We start from the raw sequence: 22,813 nt of genomic DNA on the forward strand, positions 1-22,813 counted from the left end.
GCCTTAATTAGCTGGACAGTAAAAATCCTTTAAACACATTTAGCAAACTGAAATATTTCTGATGAGTTCAAAAGCATTTTATTTCATAAAGTAAAGAAGGATTTTAATATGTTTTATTGTAAATTAGTTCCACGAACAGAACACTTATTGTTCCAGCATTATAGAAAGCATATCCATTGTAAGGCTGAGATTTTGATTTCATAGCCTTGTAAGTGAAAGCTCATTTTTTTCTTGAGTTCTGTCCATCTCATATAAAAGTTTTTCCTTTGTTTTTATTAATGTGTTTCAGCCTTCTAACTGGACTTCTAATTCTTGAATTTTGTCTTTTATGTTTTTTGATCTAATCTGATGATTATATTCATTTCCACTAAACTGTGGCCTTTGAAAGCAACCTATTTTGTCTGAAACTTAAAGGTTTGACTGACACAATTTGCCTAATACTGTAATATACCATCATTGTTATTTTGTATAAATGTAAGATCTTGAAAAATATTATTATCTCATTGCATTAGTGAAATTGCACATTGGTTTTGACTGTTGAATAAAAGTGATTCACTTTTGGAATGAGTCCACCTAACTCTTGATAATATCCTTTTTCCTGTATGCAGTATGTGACTAGATCAGTTCTCGAAAATGTTTTATTCATCAGGTTTATATCAGCATATTTATGAATGTCAGAATTAAAATGTTTTCATGCATCTAGTAAATTATTAATTTCCCATAACGTGAATTAAAAGTCTGCTATGAGACTGACAGGATGGTAATGCTTGACTATTAGATCTAACTACCTTGCTATCAATTATTGCATTATAAACACCAAACAGTGAAATGCTCTCTGACGTTTATGAACATTAAGCCATTTATAAATTTCATATAATTGTTGAATAGGACATATATCATTGCTGCTGTAAAATAATCAAGTTTGACTCTGATTGAGCTCTAGTACTTTAGCACAACAGAGTTATCTGCTTACTAACACTCCCTTCATTTCTTGTTAATTCATATCCTTTATATCCATAATATTATTTATCCATCTTAATTTCTGTTGCTCCCAATTCTTTTGCAATTGATTTTCCCAGACTCAGTACTTTTCCAGTGAGTCCTGTTTGCTCTTTATATGGCCAGAGTATCTGTTTTCATTTTGCTGTCACACCTTTCAATGAACAGTCAGATTTTCTTCCTGAATTATCAACTAATTTAATTATCTTGCATTCCACAGGATTCTCAAACATTTTCTCTAACAGTACAGTTCAAAATCATGGATTTTTCAGGTGCAGAGCCTTACTTATAGTCCTACTGTGCCAGCCGCATGCTAGGAAATAATATCTTTTATCTATTTGGACCTTTGTTGACAATGTGATATATTTGCTCTTTAGTATAGTAATCATATTTGCCATAGTCAGTGCATTCATAGTCTTTCCATAAATACTACACTATATTATAATGTATACAAGCCCCAAATAATAATTTTTGCTAAATTTTCAAAAGCAAATTCTTATATCTTGGAAACTGTACAGCCTAGGTACATATTGTTGGAACATTTTTGTTAACCAGACATAAGCTTTCACATGACAGCAAGGAATCCTTCTCTGAGTGCACATTTATTGAGATATTTACAGAAATATGAAAATATATGCTTAATTGTAAAAGTAGTAATATAAATAACTGAATATCTCTCAAGATTTACAGTGTACAGTGCAAATATCAGACAGTTTTCTTCAACAGCATCTAAGGTTTCACCTGATGTCATGCAACAGTCTATAAGTTACTTGCCTTTTGAAATATTACATACATATGGAAATATGGTTTATTTTCAGAATTGCTTACAAACAACTAACAATATCTCAGGTATAGTGTGATATAAATGGACATTGACAAGTAATTTCCCTGTCTCCCAACATGGCATATCATGCTATACCCCTTAATAACATTTAGGGCTTTCCATTATGAAAATATGAACACAAATATGAAAATATGAATAATAAGTGACAATTAGTGATTAATTTCTGTATGGTAGCCCATCCTAAATTAACAATCTTAGTGTCATTTTGTTCATAATGTCTTGCCCTTTCTAATACTGATTTTTATTATCCTGGCAAGTTGCTTAGTTAAAGAAGGCAGACGCAAAAAAAGGTCCAAACACTGTAAGGAGATATGGGTATGAACTGGAAATATGAAAAAATGTATTTAAAGCTTGAATGAGTTAACATTAGACTAAAGGCTTTTAGGTATACTAGGAAAACATGATTACAAACACAACTCCTTACATATGGCATATAAGGATGGATTGAAGTGTAAAGTTGCTTGTTACATTTTAAATATCATAGGCACATGTGCCAGGAGTGGTGTACTAGTAAATTATTTTTGAAGAGTATATGCACATCTTCTTCTTCTTCTTCTTTGTAACATTTCTTAATAGGGTCATCCTCCATAATTAGAATGTTCTAGTTTATGAATGAATTATTTTTTCTTTTCTACTTTTGCTTTTTGGGGGGGCTTAATTCAGTTGCTTAAATATGTATATTCTATATGACTCAAGTGCAGGTTTACACAGCATACCTTTCTTTTTTTCTGTGTTACTTCAGTGTTCTGCGTATTAAAAATGAATTAGATGTTGGAATGCAAAGGCAAAAGACTAATAAGATTTAAATTCCATATGGTGTCATCCTTCCATCACTCAATATCAGATGATATGTGAGAAACTTTTACTGTTTTTATTTGGCAAATCTTTTTATAGAGTACAACATACACTGACTATATTGAACTTTATCATATCATGTCAAACCTTATGCTAAAGTCTGCCTGAAATAAGACCACTCAAATATTGTCATGTTGCCATAAATCATGTTTTAATCTGTGCCTGCAGTATGCCCCCTTCTATCACATCATGGATGATGTTACAGCTTGTTCTTAAATTAAACCATCTCTTACATTTCACAGAGAATTCAGCAATTTCTACCATTAAATAACTTTATATCACATCATGAACCACATTATACTCTATACCAAAATAAGTACAGATACGTGTGTCATAGATAACATTGTAATTTGCCCCTAGAGAGAAGCTTCGCAGATTATGTCACAAATCTTGTTTTAGCCAGAGCAATTGGAATTACCTTCATATCATGTTAAGGGATATTTTGCAATGCACAGATAGTACATGCACACATCCTTTAATCACAGATAAAAACTTTATCCCTGCACACGTTTAGTTTTCTCATTTCCATCCAAAGTAGTTTGAATAAATACTGTAATGAAAGAACATTGCTGTTACGGGGCATGGTAACAGTCACCTGTCATGTTACAGGTAAAACATATTTAGCAAATTATCTAATTTTGTTCTGAGAACTTTTATACACAATTTCTCATTTTGTAGATATTAAATGAGGCAACTTATGTTAATCCTTCTGTTTTGTTTTACAGCTTGCTAGCAACTGTTGAGATTCCAAACCTAAATAAAGACAATGTCACTTTGGTACAAATCTGGGTAATGGATGATGTCACTGGCATTGACAGGTATGGATTACAGATACACAGCTAAAATTAGTTACTGTGAATAAATATAAGATATATATGTTTTAACTTTATGTATATGTTAAAGAGGTAAGCCCACCTTGTGTAAATGCTTTATTTTCAAAGATGACACATGAGATTGGTCTGAATAAGTGATTTACTCACCACTACACATCTTACAAATGTATTGCAATGAGGGATGCTGTTGTTCATAATGCCATGTAGAATTTCAATGTGTAACGCACTATTAGCATGTCTTTCTGATCTTATCAAGCTCTGCCCAGATTCACTGCATAATGCCTTTTTTTTCAATTAATTTTGACTTTACTAACACAAAATTAGATGTTTTAAGTGGAGTCATTTGGTCCTCCTCTTTAAAATCCAAGCACATAATTGATTTACACAAATTACACTGAAACACAGACTGAAAATAGACAAGGACTGCTTGGCCCACAGACTGTAATCACTTGCATTTCTAACAGCTAGGTTAGGAAATGTCATACAGTGATAGTGAAGGCCTATGGATCCTTATTTGGAACCTGTTCATATGAAACTATATGTCAGTCTACTTTGAGATTTCATTACAAACATTTCAGATACCAGAACGAAGAAGTTTGCCTACAAAATATACCTACTACTATTATGTTATATTTAGAGATCTTAGTGCATCTCAAAACTCTACGTGACACCACCATTTCAGTTACTTCAGACTGTGGTACGCAAAACGTGAAATGCTACAAATAAAAAAAGAGTCCTTTCATCTGGTGAGAAAAATAACTTGTGGTGTAATGACAATAGTGCGAAGATCTATTCTTGATAAGTACTGTGTTCTGTATACTGAGCATATATCAACCTCAGGGGAAACTGCAAATAGTATGCAATGGCAGATTGTGGCAAAGGATACTTTTGTATCCATGCATTTAATGGCTATTTATAAAGTGAGCATATACCTGTCCACTTCAAGATTTAATTGCAAAACTTTCAGGTGCTAGTGACAATATTCAGCTACAAAATGTACATAAGACTGCCATTCTACCCTTACAGATTTCAGTGCAACTTCAAAACACAGGACTTGAACTATGACATGTTACAACTAAAAAAAAAAATTCTGCTCAAGAGTGTGTTTTTTAACTTATGATATAATGACAATTCAGTAAAGATATGTTTTAGATCAATGCTGTATTCTACACTTGGAGCAGCAATTATATACAACCACAATAGAAAATGAGTATAGTGCAAAATGGCATAATGTGAGAGAGAAGGCTTATGAACCCTAGCATTTCATAGTTCAGTACTAAGCTAACTGCCCTTGCGAGCCATTTTAAGCCTAGCCAATTATTCCTGGGGAGGCTCAAACCCTGCATCTTGTGTTTGTAAGGCAAACACCTTAACCATTAAGCCACCCTCTATATACAAAATGCCATGTATCAGTCCACTTTAATGTTATATTGCAAGACTTTCAGACCTAATGGCAGGGTGTCTGGCTATAAATTACACCTAATAAGTCTATTCTACCCATAGGAATTTCATTGTAACACAACACTGAATATGAGCCCACCATTTTAGTTACTTCATACCATGGAATTTGAGCATCCACGTTTTACAACTAAAACAATCTTTTTTGCTCTTTTTTTTTTTTTGGTAAAAGGCGTATTATCAACTAGTGTTCTGCATACTGAGCAGAAGTTGTAGAATACATTGTGAATGTGACCATCCTTTTATTATTTAAAATATCTGTTCTTCTATTATTTGCAATCCCAAGAAAACCGGGATCATTGGCAAATATAATATTATAGCCCAATTCATTTATTTTCAGCAATTCTTCTACCACACTTGCAGGTGATTAATCTGTCTACATGTCATAAATGTGTAACTTTCAGGTGTTTATTCTGTTCACATCACAAATTTGCAAAATAAAAAATCTTGATGCCTTCTTTTAACAATGAGGATATTATATATTGATTTCCCTCACTATTATGTGATGATCTCATTTTAGACCCACTCCACAAATAGTTACTATATATATATAAATAAATATGTATATATATATATATATATATATATATATATCATGATTACTGTATGAGATCACAGTTACCTTCCAGACAAGATTGCATTGCAGTTATTACTGAAATTCATGAAGAAGGTCCATGAAAATACATGGGCTGAACATTTATCATCATCATCATCAACAACCCCCCTTTTCTTCCCATTTTCTACATAGTCAGGGTGTCTTGTCAAAATTTGTCATCACTTACTCACTCTCTCTCTCTGTCTCTCTCTCTCTGTTCAGTTCCACTCTCCTGCCTCCTACAACACTCATGCCTGACTGCCACAGGTCTTCTCTCACCCAATCCATCCACCTCTTTTCTGGATACCCTCTTTTCTTCTTGTCTTCTTCCTGCCTATACCATATCTTCTTCATTAGATTGTCTTCTGCTTTTCTGCACATGTTCCTGAACCAACATAACCTGTTCTTATTGACCTTTCTGCAATTGGAGCTACTTTGTCTTATGCTCTTATGCCCTGATTTCTTCATCTGCCCCTCAGTGTGAATGCTACCACCCATCTCAGGCACTTCATCTCCATCACTTGTAGATTCCTCAACTGTTCTGCTTTTACTGCCCAGATGTCTGTACCATACAGTGGTACTGGTTGCACCACTGTTTTGTGCAACTTACTTTTCAGCTTCTTTGGCATTCATCTGTCATACACTACCCTGACACTCTGTGCCAGTTGGCTACAGCCCCTCTGATTCCAGCTTTGACCTCCTCATTCAGACTTCCCTTCTCCTCAACCACCCCTCCCAGATACTTGAAGTTGTTAACCTGCTCCACTATTTTCCCTTCTATCGTAGTTCTCACCTTCTTCTGGTTTCCCCTATTTGCTGACATTACAGCAGTCTTATCTGTACTCAGTTTCCTCCCATGTGCCTTCAGTTTTCCATTCCATTCCCCTATCCTTTGCTGGCATTCTTGCTCAAAGTATGCCAGTAATGCTACATCATCTGCATACAACTTTGTTGATCTGTTCCCTCTGTCCTCTTTGCTAATGTACTCAATCATCAGTATAAACAGTGGTGGGCTCAGAGCTGAACCCTGTTGCACACCCACTCCAACTGGAAACCCCTCTGTGAGACCAAACAATGTTTGTACTTGAGTCATTGGGTCCTTGTACATTAAGTTGCACTAATTCAACCAATGTTTCTGGGACATTGAACCACCATAGGACTGCCCAGATCAGCTTTCTTGAGACCTTATCAGATGCTTTCTCCAAGTCTGGGAATGCACAGTTGGACTCTTTCTTTGTCATTAGTTTCTTCTCAACTATCTGTCTCACTGTAAACATCAGATCAATTGTGCTGCATCCTGATCTGAATCCGAATTGCTCATCTTTCATCTTACTTTGTACTACTCTGCATATTCTCTTATCAGTCACCCTGTCCAGAACTTTCATGCAGTGTGACAGGAGTTTGATACCTCTGTACTGCCCACAGTTGTGGATGTCCCATTTGTTCTTGAACACTGGCACTAGTATGCTTATTCTCCAGTCATCTGGGATACACCTTTCTCTCTATAATGCCATGAGTACCCTCAGCAGTCATTTCTCCCCCATTTCACCCAGCATCTTTATCATGTCAACTGTGACCTCATCTGAGCCTGCTGCTTCCCCTGACTTCATTTTCCTTAGTGCTATTTTTACTTCTATGGTGGGCTCCAACTCTTCTCTCATCATAGGCTGTGCGTGGGGCAGTACAGCTTCTGTGGGCTTTCATTTAGAAGCTGCTGGAAGTACCCCTTCAATCTGCCTTTAATGTCCTGTGGGCTGGTAGGCAGGTTGTTGCTGTCAACCCTTATAAAGGGTATCTATTTTCTTTATCTTTCTGTCTTTGCCTTGCATTCTGATAGACTTTATTTGTGCCATCTACTGGCTCACTTTCCAGAAGTTGGTAGAATGCCTCTGATTCCTTGTTCTTTGATATTGCAATTCTTTTCTTAGCTTCTTTGCTTGCCAGTCAGTATTCCTTCCAAGCTTGGTCTGTCTTTTCTCCTATATTTCTGCTTTGAAGACATCTGAGACTTCTGAGTTCCACCACCAGTTTTGCTTATGTCCCTTATTTCCATACCTGGCTCAGCTGCATATCTGTTCTGTAGTCCTCACACGTGCTGTTTTAGGTGCTGCCGTTCTTCTTCTTCTCTTTCACCTTTACCTATTTCCTCTTTTTCTTGAGGTACTAGAGTCCTGACTAATTCCTTGAAATCCTGTGCTTTCTCTCCAGTCAGCTTTTAGGTCTTCAACCTAATCTCTGTTGATCTTAGAGCCATCTCTGACTTCAGCTTGTAGACGACTGTGGCAAGCAGTGGTTTATGCTGTGGACCGACTGTTTCACTGGACATGACTTTGGAATCATTGATTCAATCCCAGTGCCCATTCCTTACTAGGAAGAAGTCTACCTGAGTTGCATGTTAGCTACTCTTGTATGTGATCTTGTGACTGTCTCTCTTTCTGAACCATGTGTTGGCTACTATCAAGCCATTTGTCCGACAGAAGTCTACAATGGCCACTCTTTTCTTATTCCTGTTGCCCCACCCATGTGGACACAGGCAGTTCTCATATCCTTTTCTGTCTGTCCCAATATGTGCATTCAAGTCACCCATTATCAACACCAATTCATGTTGTCCTGCTTTATCTAGTAGGTTCTGCAACTGCTGTCTGAATGCGCTGTTTTCCTCACTATCACAACCCTGCTGTGGGGCATAGGCTGAGATTACAAATAAGCCATATCATCAGGCTGGAGTCTCATTGCCATGAGTCTGTCACTAATTCTGATGACATCTCTCACTGCCTTCTGAAGCCTCTCCTTCATCACAATTCCTACACCATTTTTAGCCTGTCTTCCTCATAAGTAATAGCCTCTGAATTTGCAAGCCAAATGGCTTTGCTGTACTGCCTTTTCATCTTGTCTCCTGGCTGTATAAGATGTCCAGCTTCCTTCTTGCCATCATTGGTTGGGCTGAGCATGTCGTTAACATTATGAATTCTGTACTGAATTTGTTAAACACTACCTTGCCATATCACCTCTTCTTAGCTGTTGAGGCATGTGGTAGATGTCATTTTTCTAGTCAAGTGAAATACATTTTACTAGCACAAGAGAAAATTGTGCTCTCACTTTGCAAAACAATTTGCAACATCACATGAAAAACTTTTTTTGCCTGTATTTATTGTTTAGCATTACAGAAATGCAGAGAACAACCTATTGAAAACCCCTAAAGTTATGAAGCTGCACTGGATGTTATTATTAAATTCATAAAGTTCTTAGCTTTGTATATTTTTCTCCCACAACAGTGTTCTTCTCTTCATGGCTTTTGATGAAATGTTTATCTGCTACTCATCAGGAAGGACATTATTTCTAATGTTCTAACACTTTATTGGTTTTCTGTGAAAATTAAAATAAATAGTTTTCACTGAAGAATTAAAAGTGTACCACTTTTTAATTTTTCCAAGTCTTTTGGGTTTTAATACCATGATGGTAATGGACCCCATTCCTAAGTCAAAGTATGATTAAAGTTCATGAAATTAGTATTATTTCAATCTTTGATGTTAGCCAGAAGTGTACTTTGCAGCACCCACACTGTGCAGAGAATTGACTCCTTCTGCAATTCATACTGAGTTACATGTATCGGTAACATATCCAAGTACAATTGTAAATTCTTTTCTTTTTATAAGACCCTACTACTATTGGAACTATCTGGGTATCCTTCTTCCACACTGCTATAATTTCTGCCTGCAAATCTTGGTAATTTATGACTTTGTGTCTCTGTGTGTAAGACAATGTAATCACTGAGTGCAGCAATTTCAATGAACAATGTTACTTTTGTCTTCTTTTCATGGACTACAATATCTGGTTTTCTTGCATCTGTTTTTTGAACTGTTGGTAATGGGTGCTCCCATGTGATATAAACTTCATCATTTTCTCTAATGCTTTGTGCCTCATGTTTCCAATCATTTTCAGCTACTTCAATATTATAATGTTTGCATAATCCCTAATACGACAGTCTTGCCAAATTATTATGCCTTTCAGTATACAGTCCTTCAGCCATTAGTATATCACAACCAGCAACAAGATGTCCAACTGTTTCCATTTGTTTTACAGAACCTACATTTGTCTGTTTCTCCCACATGTACAATGGACTTTGCAAAGCAATGTGTATGTAGTCCACTATCTTTGGCCACCAATATTAACCTTTCATTTTTTGCTTAAAATCCACCAGTCCTTAATCATTCCTGTGTTCAGTTCTAATCAGAATGAGGTGTTCCAAGAGTTTTCTATACCTGCAGGTATATTTATGCAGTTTCCTCATTTCTTGCCTTCTCATCTAATCCTTCACCTTATATTCTTTCTTTTGTTTATTTTTTTTTGGCACATTCAGTTATTCCCTGATTTTTATCTACTTCTGGTTTGATTTCCATTCCCACTTGACACTGATGTGCTTCTGCTAAACTAAGCAGGGAAGTCATCTTGGACTTATTCTCCTCATGTTTTAAAACTCTCACTACATTTGGGTCTTGTGAGGTCAGCAGATATGTTTGCAGTCCTATGACAGCAGATCTATACATGTAATCGATTTTGTGGAGGACCATACTTCCTTCAGAACGGAGAATATATAGTCTCGGTATGCAGTGATTTTTATAAATCATTTGATAAGCCTGAAGCATTTTTCTTGCTTTCCTGTCCAACTATTCTTATACCTTTTGGAGTCAATCACTCCCAAAATTGTAAGTTACGAAAGGAAGAAGAAATTGGTTTATAGCTTGGACTTTGTTCCTAGTTGGCCGAGCTGTATTCAGTATTAATTTTATTCTTCTAAAATATTCCTTACTATGTTTTATTCACATTTGCTCATGTTTTATTATTGATTCTTCATCAATTACCAGATATTTATACACTCCTTCTTGCTCAAGATCTTTTATATCACATTCCTGTCCAGGTTGATGTTTTCTTGGTGCTGAAGTTTTCCTGCTTTAGAGGTTGCTTTTGCACATTTATCAAGACCAAATGGCATTCTTACATCATCTGAAAATGTTTTGACCACTTGCAGTTGTGCTTTCAGTTCCTCATCTGATGAATTATACAGTTTTAAATTGTCCACAAAAAGAAGATGAGAAGTCTTTACACTTTGTTGTTTTTTGGGAGCCAAATTGTAACCAAGATGTAATATGTTAAGTAGACAGCTTAATGCGTTAAGGGTAAGACAAAAGAACAGTGGTAACAGAGTCACCCTGGAATGTTCCCCTTTGAAATTTTATACCTGGAATAATAATTTGTCCTTTATCATGGCTTAACTGCAGTAGTATGCCACTGTTTCATGGTCTTTGCAATGTAATTGATCAGTGTAGGGTGTATCTTATACATTTTAAGCACTCTTTTATCCATGAACATGGGACATTGTGAAATGCTTTTTTGTATTCTTTCCATGTCATACTTAGATTCTTCCCCTATTTATAGTTCTCCATTATGACTTTAATTAATAGCAAATGATCCTTTGTTCCATATGACTTTCTTTATTTACCCTTTTTGTTCTATTGCCATGATTGAATTTTCTTCTAAATTACTATAAAGTCTGTTGGCATCAATTCCAGTTTATAATTTAAACATTGTCGGAGGTCAAGTTATTGGTCTATAGTTTTTAGGATAGCATGCAGGTTCATTCTAAGTAGGAGTACTGTTTTTCCTGTTGTTAACCAGGTTGATGTCTGTATGCATATTAATAGTTCTTACTCATGGGTAAATCGCCATTTAAAGCCAGAAGTTAGGTACTGCATCTGGGCCTGGGAGGTTTCCACTTAGGAGCTTTTCTTTACTTTATTTCAATTTATCTGGCCATTACTTCATCCAGTTTCATATCCTGTACATTTTAACATCTTATAATTTCTTTTACTTCTTCTATCCATTCAGCATCTTTGTTATGTTCCACAGGATCTTCATAGATGTTTCTCCAAAGTGTATCTATTTCTTCTTTTTTTGGTGGTGTTTCTATTCATTTGCCTTCTTTCCCAATTTTCTATAAAACGTTTTTTGGGTCATCAATAAATTGCTTATTTTATACCTTTCCTTTATATTTTTTCTGCATATCTTTTTTAAGTTTTTCCTGTGCTGATAGTTTTAGTTTATCATTATTTGCGATAGTGCATGATTGATCCTGATCTGTTCTGGTACTGCTCATTGTTTTTATCATGTCTGTCTTTCTGAGAATTTTTGTGAATCTGTTCCCTCTTCTGTACTCTTCTAACAGTGACAGCTCTTGTCTTGAGTGCTTTATAGTTTTCACTATTCAATACTTTCACTATAGCATTTGACTTCTCCTCTTCCTTTCCCTTACTGCCCTGTGTTTTTGTGGGGTAGAACTTTAACTCTTAATAATTTAACTGCACATTAATATATCCTATTTACCTCTGTTATATCACATGAATTTCTATAAATAGTCCTTATTATTGAGTTCATTTGTTTTATCAAACTTCTAACTTTTGGGGTTTGCTGACTTTTCTGTAGTCTATTTTTTCATTGATCTTAATATGTCTCTTCATCTCTATTAAATCAATTACCTCTTCTCTTAGACATTTTCATCTAAACTGAGGGCACATTCTTTGTTCTCCATTTCCTGTGGGCATTCTACAGAAAGTTCCAGAACATTTTCCTGTGCCACATTCTCTTCAGTTTCATGCTGTGTCATCCATTGCTCTTTCATATGGAAACTTCCTGTCCTATCACTCCACAGCACTGACTGCATCAGAGTTTCCACAGTTTCCTGTTCCGTCCCTTGCTGTGCAACTCCAACTGAACTTTTGCACTAGTTTCCTGTGGAAGGCTCTAAAGTATCTTCATATGGCAACTGATTAGATGTTTCCCACTCTACTGGTTGCTCCTCAGTTTGGGGATCCATTGCTCTGTTCTGCTGCAATGTTATCAGTTAGATTTTCTTTACTAAATCCTTCACTTAACAGGTAAGTCATAACCTCAGTTTCTATTTCTTTAATGTCTCCATAATTAATCATCTTTTCTCCTTTTCCTCTGTTTTCCTATTTTTTTGTATCATAACATTTTCCATATCTAGATGCCTTTGTCTGTATCTCTCTTCATAGGATCATACGAGATTACTAGGCTATCAACCCAGAGGTCATTTTAAGCTTAACTCAATGTAATACTATAGATGTGCTAGTCAATACCCAAGATTGCATTTAGTGATGATTGGCCATGTACAGGAGGGTTGTGGGCTCTATCCCTGGTAAGAATTTACAGTGCCCCATCCACTCATCCAGGCTCCTCTTGAACAGTGTCATAGAGGTTCTCTGTTTCACATGAATTGGTAGTCTGTTCCAAAGATGTGGCAGTTGCTGGGAGATAAATCTGTCCCTCCAGCATGTCCTATTTAAGTCACAGGCCATATTTAAGTCCCTGGAATGGGTAGCCTTAGACCCATTACATTTACAAATATGCAGCAAGTTCATTAGGTTTGGGTCTTGGATTGCTCTGTAGGCCAGGCACAAGTCTCCCCTAAGAAGTCTATATTATACAGAGTATAGTGACAGGGACTTTAGTCAGTTTGTGTAAGCCACATGCTGGAGCTCCTTGATCTTTTTTTTTAGAAACCTCTGTGGTCTCTCTAATTGCTGCAAGTGCTTAGAATAGTACATGCAGAATGGGACATTATACTCAATTAAGGGACATATAAGTACTTTGTGTAGGAGGGTTATAACTTCTTTTCCTCTCAGGGCAATGCCTTTACTAATCAAGTATACTATGTGGAATGCTTTCCTTACTACAGAGACACATGATGGTCAAAGTTAAGGTTGCAGTCAACCTGTGATCCCAGGTCCTAGGTCCCTTACCTCTTAATGGGTACTTAGGGTATTGTTATTGATTTCACAGTGTGGATGAACATTGTTTGTGCCGAAGAGAATGATGATGCATTTCTTTGCTTTCATTTTGAGACTGTGACTAATACATCAGTGACTGGTCTGTGTGAGACCCTCCTGGAGTTTACTGACATCATTTGGGGATTCAATGATTGCACCTAGTTTGCAGCTGTCTGCAAACTTGGTCATCCACAACCCCTTAGTTTTGAACTGAATTTCTGAGAAGTATATACCAAACAGTAAGGGGCCCAGCACTGACCCCTGTGGCACCCCATTGCTAACAGGTCTACTGGTTGATGTGGAGTCACCCACTTTGTCTGGTTTGTGAGCCATTTGGCAGCCCATCTGGCAACAAAGGGGTTTACATTCAGTTTGCTAAGTTTACTGGTAATGCTTGAATGTGGGATTGTGTTGAAAGCCATTGCTTGAATGTGGGATTGTGTCAAAACTCTTTGCCAAGTCAAGGTATGCTGTGTGCACAGATTTGTCATAATCGATGGCCTTGGTCACACTTTCAAAGAAATCCACCAGATTTAACAGGCAGGATCTGCCCTTCACAAAGCCGAATTGGTTAGGATCCAAGGTTTGAAGGTCACCTATGTCTTTATTTATGAGGTCCATAGTGATATGTTCCATGATCTTACAGATGAGGCTGGCCAGACTTATGGGTCTGTAATTTCTTGGGTCTGTTTCTAAGCCACCTTTGTAGAGGGGAATAACTATAGCTTCAAATATCTTTGCTGCTGCACTTTTTGTGCTGATTAGTTTTGCTTTCTCCTTTGCATAAATATTACACCATATTAAATCTTTTTTTCTTTCCTATGTCCATATTTATTCCTCAGATATCTCCTGCTCCTCCTGTTTCTCCTGACTTGAGGGGCTTGTTGTTCCATCATGCTGTAATATAACTTATATTAGGCTTTCTACAATAAATCCTTCACTTTGCAGGTATTCTATCACTTCAACTTCTATTTTTTAACTTCTACTTCACTAATCTTCTGTTCTACATTCCCTCCTTGTGATCTTATGCTTTCTATTATAAAATGATCCATACCTGTATGTATTTCCCTGTATTTCTCTTCAAATATCTTTGGGGCTGCTTTTTTTGTATTGAGTAATTTGGCTTTCTCCTTTGTATAAATATTGCACCATATCAGACTGTTCTCTCTTCCCCGTGTCCATATTTCTTTTTTATACCTTTCGAAATTCTCTAGATTTTGTTCTTTATATTTTTGCACTTCCTCGGTCACATCTTTTTCCAAATGGCCCAAGGTTTCTTCTATATAATGTTTGTCATAAATATGTCATATTAATGAGCACAAATTTGCATTTTAAGCTTTTGACAGCTTTTCTTTTGCAAGTATTTTTCTTCCCCCTAACTTCTGTCTTAATCTTTTTCTATCTCTTCTGACCAGAAATTCTGGACTTCTTGCATTATAGTAGCAAAACATAATTTCTTTCTTATCCTCAATAGTCCACTCTATCATCTTTATGGCTGTTTTTTGGGCCTGTCAGTTTTTTGTGATTTTTGGGGACTACTACTTCCTTCTACAACAGAGAGGCCATCCACCCTCTGAGCTTGGCCTAGCCCCATTGTAGGAATGTTCTCATGTCTTGAAGATTCTACACTGTCATTTTTTCCAGTCCTGGCACCAATGCACCTATCAAAATATTTTCTTTGCAAAAGTAATAAGCTGTTCACTTTCATGCACAATCTGACTTTCATCAGAAGAATACTAACATATTTGGAATTGTATATAAAATTTGGTTATTTCAATAAAGCTAAGATTTCCAACCCATTCCCACAGTCCTCAATATATTTTTCCAATCAGCTGAACCATTACTTCACTATTTGTGATTCTTGTTCCACTGTCAGTTCATCTAGCTATTTTGCTCATATCTTCTATGTCTCCCTCTTCCCTCTAAAGTTCCTTTCAGTCATTAGTCATAGTTTCTTGAAGCGCTCAAAAATGAAACCTCCACTCTCTGGCCTATTATATTGCACCTTCAGAATATCTACAAATGGCTGCTTTGCTTTCCCACTTTCTGTCACTATCAACAGCTCCATCCAGGAATTCCAGTTCCCTACTCTTGGGAAATGATTGCCACTGAGCTCAGGAGTGGTTCATTTCATGAACTGAGTAACCTTCTCCTAGTTTTTGTATAAGCCACAAACTGTATCAATTATATCTACTTGGCTAGCTTTCTAAATACTGCATCCTTTTTGATTCTCATCATGATTTTAATTTCAAATGCAGTACAGAAACTGCTCCTTTCATGTTCATAAACATCCTGCAAAATTATCTTCACCCTGAATAGTCTGCAGGTGTCTATTTCTGGTTCTGTCTCAGGCATTTGATGTTGTGAATCATTCAGTTCTCCTCCAGCATCTTGCCTTAAGCAGTTTTTTTCCATTTCTGCTCTAAAATGGCCTACTTGCCATCTCTGTGACATACCTCTCAACTGTCCAGATTTTCACAGAACGTCCAGATTGTTGCCTCTTTTCTGCCCCTCATAAAATTTGTGGTTTTCTGGATTTATGTGGCAAATCGGTGAGGACTGAATTCACTATATAATGGCAGGCATTTGAGTTTCAGACTTCAAATCCTTCAGTAAACGCATTGTAACACAATACCTTTTATTCTAGCAACTTTCTAAGTCTATAACAGCAATATTTAAAATTTGTCCTTATTTTTGGGGGTCTATATTATAACAGCGAATGATCAAATGATCGAATGTTGTTATACCAACCCCTAAACATCGAATCGCTAAAACATCGAATGGCCGGAACAGTGATTTTTTTTTTCACATAGAAAAAATCACTGGTCCCAAAAAAAAAAAAAAAACACTAAAGTGGGGGGCTTCGCCGCCCCACCCCCCCTACTTAAATATACCAACTCCAAGATCACACTACAGGGAGGAAACGGCACAACACGGACAATGCCCCAGCAATTTTTTTCCCTGGAAAAAAATTGCTTTTCTGGCCGTTCGCTGTTTTGCCAGTTCAACATTTCGGGGTCGTTGTAACAGCGTTCAATCATCTGATCGTTCGCTGTTCTAAAGTAGACCCATTTTTGGGGCTTTGTTTCCCCATTATTTTTGGTTTTGTCCAGATTTTTGGTGCTATGAGGTTGAAAGCTATAATCTCTGATAAGAAAAAAAATCTAAGCGATTGACACACTGTTACTCACATCCTCTTTCTTTTACAGCACTAAAACACACAGGATTCAATTTGCCTAACAATATGTAATCCTTCAGACACATGATATCACTTATGACTGTTAGGCATACTGCTAACTGACTGTCTGGCATCTGTGGTTTGGAATCTTGCCATATTTTTATAAACAAATGACTAAACACATTAACTGGGGTTACATTATGAAAAAGAGCAGTGTCTGTTCACTTTAAGTCAAAATTTATCAACAGGTATTGTAAGTCAGTTAGCAACTTTGCTAGGTTCTGTTGAAAATACATCATTATTGCGCTGTCTTTAATTAGTTTAATACTGCACTGTCTAATGCTTTTATTTCATGCTGCAGGGACTATCTTGTTCTCACCGCAATTTTCAGTTTGACTTTTTTTCAGTATCACCTTTTTCTCTGCCTCTGCATGAACATTCTCTGTCTAATTGAAAATATCTTGATTTCAAATATGAGTTCTCTAACATCTCAGCTGATGATTTCATATCATAATCATAAATCTTTGTAACATATCCTTTAAGTGAGACCATAATGGTGTGGCTCCATGATTTGAAACAGGCAAGTCAGAAAAGTGTTGAATGTTGAAAGGTGATCCTTATTTTTCCTAAGAACGTTTTGTATGTCAAACAGTGCTAATATGTAGTGGATGATGAGGACAGCAGTTGTGTTTGGAGTAGATGAAACAGTTATCACATAAAAGTTTCAGCTGCAGGCCTGGCTAGGCCTTCTAACCAGCTGCACAAGAAAAAAAAAACTCTTTGCCTAAACTTGCCTCATGCCACAACCTAGAAAGACTTCTGACTGAGGAACCAACTTCATGTCTTTAGTATTCCAGCTGTCATCTTTTTGTATAAGATTAATTTGCAGTTATTGTACTCTTTTGCATGGTTTGTTTCCTACATATATTGCTGTAAGAATGCAACAGAAAGAAGGCAAATTTAAAGCCAGACATCTAATTCTTCAAACAAAGTTATGTTAAATGCTACAGCTTCCCAGCAGAAAACTCCAGGTTTAGGCCTTATAGCAGTGGGTTTTCATTTCTAGACAACACATCAGCAGTCCTAATACCTAGACAGGGCCTATGAGTAATAGTCTGTTGGAAAGGTTGGAGAGATAGTGACCGGCAGTATAATTTTGTACTGCTCTCTTGTTTTGTTCAGTCATAGCAACAGGGCATGACCGGTCAGCAGGTTGAAGGTGTCTTCCCTGCAGGTAATACCTTTATGAGTGGAAGGCACAATTCAACATCAAGTACTCTCTGCCAGTGGCTGAACACTTCTTTATCAGCATTGTTTAATTTTCAACTAATGCAGCACACATGGTGCTCCTCACCCTGAATATGTTTGGACAAATCTGCTCTAAAACCTACCTCTGACGTATCTGTACAAAGGGCGATTTCCTTAGTAAAATCAAAAGTGAATAACACATTCAGAACACAATATTCTTTTCAGCTTCATGAACTTTCTGCCTAGCTCAATAGACCATCATACTTTGGTAGGAGCTTTTCCTAAGGTCTGTGAAAAGACAGACATTAGCTGCAAAAGTAGGTACAAATTTTCTGTAGTAATCAGCTAGTCCAAGGAAATCCTTCACCTGTCTTTTAGTAGAGGGTTAAGGCCAATTTTTGTTATGGCCTCTCTTTTTTCTGTTTGCATTTTTACCACCCCTCTTCCTATCAATTGACCCCAATATTAAGCTTCCACCATGCCCAGCTTAAGGCTTTTAGTATTCATAGTCGAGCTGTTTTTCCTACAGATTCTAGCATAGCCTGTACTTTCGGCACGTGAGATTCCCAGTCCTTTGAATAGATGAGTATCTCTACTAAGTATGCAGTGTATTGTAAGCAAGGCTTCAGTATGTTATCCATCAATGTCTAGAAGGTGGCTGTGTACTAAAATAGACCTTCTGGGTTACAAAATGTGTTCTGCTTCTCTAGCAGATGGGGAAATAGTATCTGTCAATACCACTTTATTAAGTCTAGTTTTGTCATACTTCTGGCTTTTCCTTTGTTGTTTGTCAACTCTGAACATGGGCTAGATATCAAAAATTGAAATGCTATTCAGTTTCCTAAAGCCATTACATTAAACTAATACTTCCATCTGGCTTAGGAACTAGAAACTGCTGAGCTGCTCCATTCATTCTGTGACTATACTTATTCCTAATTTGACCACCTTTTGAGCTTTCAGTTTTTACTGTTTATGGTAATTACTTACCTTAACACGAATTTCCCTGTTTTATTGACCCTTTCTACCACCATCAGCCTGCAGATGGTATTCCGATGTTTTCAGATACTTACCTTTAGTGCATTGTAGTAATGTGATGCCTTGATATAAAGGGAGTGCCTTGGTCATTCCGTATACCCACTGTAGAGGATAAGAGTACCAGTTATCTGGGAATAACCTTAGCATCTTATGTAATAATACACCTTTTGGGAATGTTGTAGCAGAGTCCATTATTATCACTATGTACTGATACTCATCACTAGAGTATATTAATGGCCACACAATGTTAATGGCAATGCATTCAGATAGCATCTCTAAAATGGGCACTGGAATTGATGGGCTGCTAGATCCAGGACAGAATACAGTTTTCTAATATTCTTGGCAAACATCACAACCATTTACTATCTCTTTCGTTATATCTGTCCAATAAAATCTGGCTAACACCCTTGTCTTAGTTGTATCCATCCCCACATGACCTCCTAGAACATGGTTACAAACAGCTTTATTGCTAGTGTTCTATAATGTTCTAGCACTAACAGTCTGTGTAGAATTTTCTCTGTAGTTTTACTAAGTCTATATAAGAGATCATCTTCCAAATCAAAGTAGGGGGAAGAAGGAATGAGAATATAGTGCTTATTTTCTTTCCCTATAACCTTACTTATAGTCTGTTTTGCTCTACTTAAACTATAATATTCACATTGCATGCTTTAATGTTTATGCATCTTGCCTGTAAATCTTCTTAGTCATGGTTACTTTCTTCCCTGTGTTTTTCGTGGTGGAAGGTTCTTCTATGTCCTCCCTGACAGAAGGTAGTTATAGGCAAAAATATGTATTTCTGCTTTGCGTTTGCACTATCTTAAAAACCATCCTCAGCATTCCCTTTTACTTTAGCCTTGTGTTCCTCATGAACAGAGGTAGATTAAAACTGTGCATGTTCTTACCTTGTCTAATCTGTGTCTGTAAAACCAAGCAAGTAGTGTCAGACAGGTCACCAAAAACTCCAGAATGATAGACACCACTGTAGAAAGGACCATAAACCAAATCCTTTAGTATAAAAAGCAAGTTTTAATCTGATATAACGCACAACACTACAGATATGTTTTCATCCAGCAGACTTCATCAGATAACATTCAGTAATGAATTCCCAGCTTTATATAGTGACATCAAATTTCACTGGCCAATCATAAACACTGTTCTGATAAAAAAAACTTTTCAAAAACACTTAATAAACCTTTAAAATAGTTATAAATATTGCTAAACTACTTTAAGTACATATAACATTTTCATATTAAAAATTTACTTAAAATTTACAATAAAATCATTTATTTAATTTTAGTACTAAAAAGCTGTGTGTAAAAAAAACATTGTTCTGTCGTTTTATACCCTCTAGTGGACATTTAAAAGATAACAACCAAACTACAAAATGCTGTCACTTAAGTCAAAATATAAAAATGACATACAAAAGAATATAGAAAAGGATATCACACTATTACAAATCAACTTGCAATATACACTTATTTACATAGCTGGCTATAATTTAGCTGCCCTTAATTTTAACACAGGTGCTATGTTTATATGTCCATTAAGGCCTGGGAAAACATTGGCTTCAAGTTTTATTTGCCAAAACAACTCTGTATTCCAGTTTGGTTTCCCATGGTAATAGTGTGATGATATTCTTTTCTGTGTGTCTTTTATATGACACCCCTTCATTTGGACCCCAAAACTCAGTAAAAACCAAGTAATTCGGTATGGTTGGGAGGTAGGCCAGTGAATTTTGATGTCACTATATAAAGCTGGGAATCCATTATTGAATGTTATCTGGTGAAGACAAAAATGTATTTGTAGTGTTGTGCATTAAAACAGATTAAAACTTGCTTTTTATACCAAAGGATTTGGTTTATGGTGCTTTCTACAGTGGTGTCTATCATTCTGGAGTAATCTGTATCTGTACTACCACTTATTAAATTTCTTTGTAGACATATGTTTTGCACTGACTTTTACTCCAGAGTTTTCTATCAGGTCGTACTCATTTCCTATGCTGACATCTCTGTACTCTGATATTTCCTATTGGCTACTGCAGCAGCGATCATTCAAACATCTGCTGTTATAGTAAGTTCAACTTACAGAAATGTACTATGTTCATCATATAGCTCACTGCTGCAGTAGCTGTAGCTATATGGGGCTGCCATAGTGTTTGAAAGGGATTTCTACTGTGTTTTTTTTTCTTGTCAGAAGAAGCAACTTTTATTTTTATGACCTCATAGTTTTACTAGTATTTTTTTGCTTGTTTTCCCCATGTTTTTCCCATGATACAGGCCCCATTGGCATGACCATGGAACAGATTGTCAGACCCACAGCTGGTCCTTCTTCCAGCCACAAAAAGAAATAAAGTTAAGCAAACAGCCTCTGCCACCACTGCAGGCTAGCAATTTGCATCAGGTACAGGTGGGTGACTCTGCTATGGTCATTTGTTGTACCTCAGACCACTCATCTCTCACCCTGGATCCCTCTGGTGAAGCACCTACAGCAACTATTGACTGGGGGTTAACCATGTCCTCTGCAGCTGTTGGGACCCCTCAGTGGCAAGGGGGAACCACTGGTGTCAGTCCTAGGATGGGGAATAGGGAAGGTTTCCATTTTTGTGTGAGAATGTTGTGCCCATCCCTTGGGAAACAGCTCCTGCCATTAGTAACATTGTTGTCTCCATTTTTCCTGTCAAAAAGAAACAGAAAACCAAGCACATATGTATTCCTCCTCAAATTAGGTTCAATTCAGGCTATTGATCCTTCTTGTAGAGTAGTTTCTGGTAAAAGAAAGAGGGATGCCACCTTTCCTGAACCTATTCCAGATTCTGAATCTGAACAGGAAGATGCAGGGATGAAATCAGGGTTTTGTCCTCAGATTTCTGAATCTGACACAGAAAAGAACTCACTTTCTGATTCTCTGACATTCCCTGTGACATCCTGACTTTGAATAATAGCTTGGATGCTGGATGAGTTGACTGGGAAGGGAGAAGACTAATGAGGCAGAGTTTGCTGTCATTTCACTTAAAGGTGGTTAAAAGCACATTGATATGATGTAGATTTCATTCCCAGTCACTAGTGGAGACCTGATATTGGATGTGATTACTTACCTACAGTGGAGAAATGGCCTACTGAGAGGTTACACCATTCACAGAAATGGGTGCCATGTCTCATAAGGACCCATTGCATACCCATCCCTTGGACAACTACAGGCATGCATGAGAAAAAGTTGAGAAAAAAGGTCTCATAAGGACCCATTGCATACCCATCTCTTGGACAACTAGAGGCATGCATGAGAAAAAGTTCAGGAATAGCTATAAAATCTCTGATCTCTGCTGCAGCTGATAGCATCATCCTCTTATACTTGGGGGGGGGGGGTAATGAATGGGCCATTGGTTACTCACCACTGTGGAAAGGACTGGATGAATGGGGCACTGCTGATTGGCTTAATGGCCAGAATGGTGTCAAGAGTTAACAGATGGTTCCTGGAGGGAGTTCTTAAATCCTTTGTTATACAATATAAGGCATAATGGTTTATGATTATAGTAGACTGTAACATGTAAGACCTAGTTTATTAAACTAAAATGAAACATAGAAAATGATCCTCCTATCCAGTAGTTCATAAACAACAGCTAGTGATAATTAGCATGTACTAAATTAAAATTAATTTATTACCAAAATTGTAGCAAATGTAAAAACTGACATTTCATTTTCCCTTTTGCAAAGAACATACTTTACACAAGAGGATACCTATTACACTTATAACAGATGTGGCAAACCACTACTAAACCAAATGTTAATCTTGGCGTCTTACCTTACCCTCTTGATCTCTGATAAATGTTCTACTTTGCACAACATTTTGTATCTTTCAGCAGTGCTATATTTTGTACCCAAAGTCAGAATTCATAAGACAGATGAGAAGAAAAAGAAGAAAAAACAG

At 36.7% G+C, this 22,813-nt stretch overlaps 1 protein-coding gene across 2 annotated transcripts in view; it reads left to right on the forward strand.

The window, feature by feature from the left end:
* The window catches only part of LOC122794069 (ADP-ribosyl cyclase/cyclic ADP-ribose hydrolase 2-like), a 459,871-nt gene that overhangs the window by 434,663 nt on the left and 2,395 nt on the right, over positions 1-22,813 (forward strand). For both annotated transcript variants that reach the window (XM_044062206.1, XM_044062205.1), the window contains exon 6: positions 3,424-3,516. In XM_044062206.1, the coding sequence (XP_043918141.1) occupies positions 3,424-3,516 (93 nt within the window). The remainder of the gene's footprint in view (positions 1-3,423; positions 3,517-22,813) is intronic.

This window comes from Protopterus annectens, chromosome 2.part1, assembly GCF_019279795.1.
Source record: "Protopterus annectens isolate FY-2018-M chromosome 2.part1, PAN1.0, whole genome shotgun sequence".
Classification (NCBI taxonomy): domain Eukaryota; kingdom Metazoa; phylum Chordata; order Ceratodontiformes; family Protopteridae; genus Protopterus; species Protopterus annectens.